A 2,555-nucleotide genomic window follows, 5' to 3' on the forward strand; every position below is an offset into this window, starting at 1 on the left:
GGAGGCATTTTATTACACAATGATTTTTCATAGGACTTTATTCGTTGAAAAGCTACAGGGTAGCCTACGATGTTCCATCATGTCCTTATTAAACACTGTATATGTACCTTTGATGATTTATATTATATTTATTCAACAGTGTTAACGGCTAACTTCCTTCAATATCATATATAATATATGACCTGTCTCTTATACACATCTAGATGTGTATAAGAGACAGGTATTACTGTAGGCCTATTTTATTTACGAATTGTTACGAGTTTTCTTAGTAGCTTTATCGTTGGACCTTATTTGGCTTTGGGGTTCAGTGTGGCCGTGTTCTGTATATTGTCCTAAATGCCTATTTACACAGAGTGTAGAATGCAGGTGGGCAAAATGCGGCCCGACAGTGATTTTTTTGCGGCCCGCGAATATTAATTAAAAAGCTTATGTGTGCGGCCTGCCAAGGAACATTTGCTAGAAAACACCTTGTTTTTTTACGATGTAAAGAGTAGTATTAAAACTGGGAATAAAGTGGAGGTTTTTGAAAGCGCATTTTAAAGATTAAAGTTTGGGTGCGGCCCTCTGTGTTTAATCAGAAAGTCACTTTGGCCCTCCCACCGATTTTTATGCCCACCCCTGGTGTGTAATAATTATTCTGTTAACTGAAATAGAAAAATATGCTAAAAACATGAACTAAGATACATCATTATCATCATTATCTATATCATTATCATTATAGTGGAAATGTATAATATGCATTTTTATGGTCTTTATGCATGCATTCAATAATAATTATAACTACTGCAGCAGTAATCAGGGCAATTTTGTACGGCACTTGTACTTGCATAATTGGCTGGGTCAGACAATGCAAGTGCCCTTCATTAGTGAAATTCACAGGTTTGAGCCAAAACCGCAACCGCTCAACATAAAATGATATTACAAAAAGTAGAAACTATAATGAAAGATGACACCCATCCACTTCACCATTGTTTCAGTTTTAGTCACTCAGGTTTTAGATTATATCTTCCACGTATTCGACACAACAAATACAGGGACTCATTTGTAATTAACGCAATACGTATCTTCAACCAAAATGCCAAACAAAAATGAGTGATTTTAATTAGCTTGCAATGCGAATTTTACATTTTAAAATGTTTTAAATGAATTAATTATTAATTATTTTAAATTGTTAGAAAACTTTCCAAATTTTAGTCACTGTTCTCCTTCTGGTGTTTTGATGTTTCATGTTCTTTGCCAGTGGAAAAAGAATTTCCATTTTACCTGTGTTTTAATGGACAAATAAAGTTTGATTTGATTTGATTTGATTTGATTGGTTTGATTTGATTAGCAGTCATCATTATTATTGTCGTCATCATAAATACTGTTAATTATCAGAATGGCGAAAGCTTGGAGTCTTCGAGATGAGATGCCTACGGTCGAGAATGGGAGTAAAAATTAGAAATGAAGAAATAATACAGACTCAATATCACTAATACCATCAAAAGATGAATAAAATGGCTTGGACATGTTGTGAGGACACCACAGCACATACTTTCACAGCATGCTTACTTGCATGATTTAAGCTCACCAAGACTACCAGGAAGCCCTCCAACAGGAATGACCAAATCCCAAAGGACACCGACATGGCACTTCAGGAAACCGAAAGGCAAGCACAGAACAGACTCGAATGGAGATCACTTGTACGTACATCCTATGCACATAAGTCATAACCAACACAGTGAATGAAGTAAACTGAACACATCTATTATGACAGTTTTAACTCCTCTAATGTAATGCGGTAATTAAATACTTAATAATTGGTATTTTATTTTCTATTTATTATAAATTCTACACATACAAAAATCGACATCCTCGTACAATAAAAAACTATAAAAGACAAAGCAATGAAGCAATTGAGTACAATTAGACAGGTTAGGGGCTTGTCAAGAGAGAATAATGGGCTACACCATAATGAATTTTCTCCGAAGGCTTCATGGTTGAACAGGTCCAAATACCCGTCGGGAACATTGTATTACCACGAAGGCTAGTGGTTATGACGCTCGCCTTGTCAGCGAGAGGTCGCAGGTTGGAATCCCGTCGGAGGCATTTTATTACACAATGATTTTTCATAGGACTTTATTCGTTGAAAAGCTACAGGGTAGCCTACGATGTTCCATCATGTCCTTATTAAACACTGTATATGTACCTTTGATGATTTATATTATATTTATTCAACAGTGTTAACGGCTAACTTCCTTCAATATCATATATAATATACGACAGTATTTCTAGCCGTATTTCCAGTTTTATCTGGCAGAACGCCCTCTTGAGGCATAGCATTGTGTAATACAATGTTCCCGATGGGTATTTGGACCTGTTCAACCATGAAGCCTTCGTGGTCTAGTGGTTATGATGCTCGCCTTGTCAGCGAGAGGTCGCAGGTTTGAATCCCGTCGGAGGCATTTTATTACACAATGATTTTTCATAGGACTTTATTCATTGAAAAGCTACAGGGTAGCCTACGATGTTCCATCATGTCCTTATTAAACACTGTATATGTACCTTTGATGATT

The 2,555-nt window shown here is 36.0% G+C and overlaps 1 protein-coding gene across 1 annotated transcript in view; it reads left to right on the plus strand.

The window, feature by feature from the left end:
• Positions 1–1,728, plus strand: part of LOC117120081 — a gene marked incomplete in the record, with an annotated part of 9,921 nt that extends 8,193 nt beyond the window's left edge. The window contains 1 exon segment of the mRNA XM_033265081.1: positions 1,566–1,728. Coding sequence (XP_033120972.1) covers positions 1,566–1,728 — 163 coding nt within the window.
• Between the last annotated feature and the right edge of the window lie 827 nt (positions 1,729–2,555).

The sequence above is a fragment of the Anneissia japonica genome, unplaced genomic scaffold (genome assembly GCF_011630105.1).
Source record: "Anneissia japonica isolate Jap-2015-1 unplaced genomic scaffold, ASM1163010v1 scaffold8210_len164512_cov191, whole genome shotgun sequence".
NCBI lineage: Eukaryota > Metazoa > Echinodermata > Crinoidea > Comatulida > Comatulidae > Anneissia > Anneissia japonica.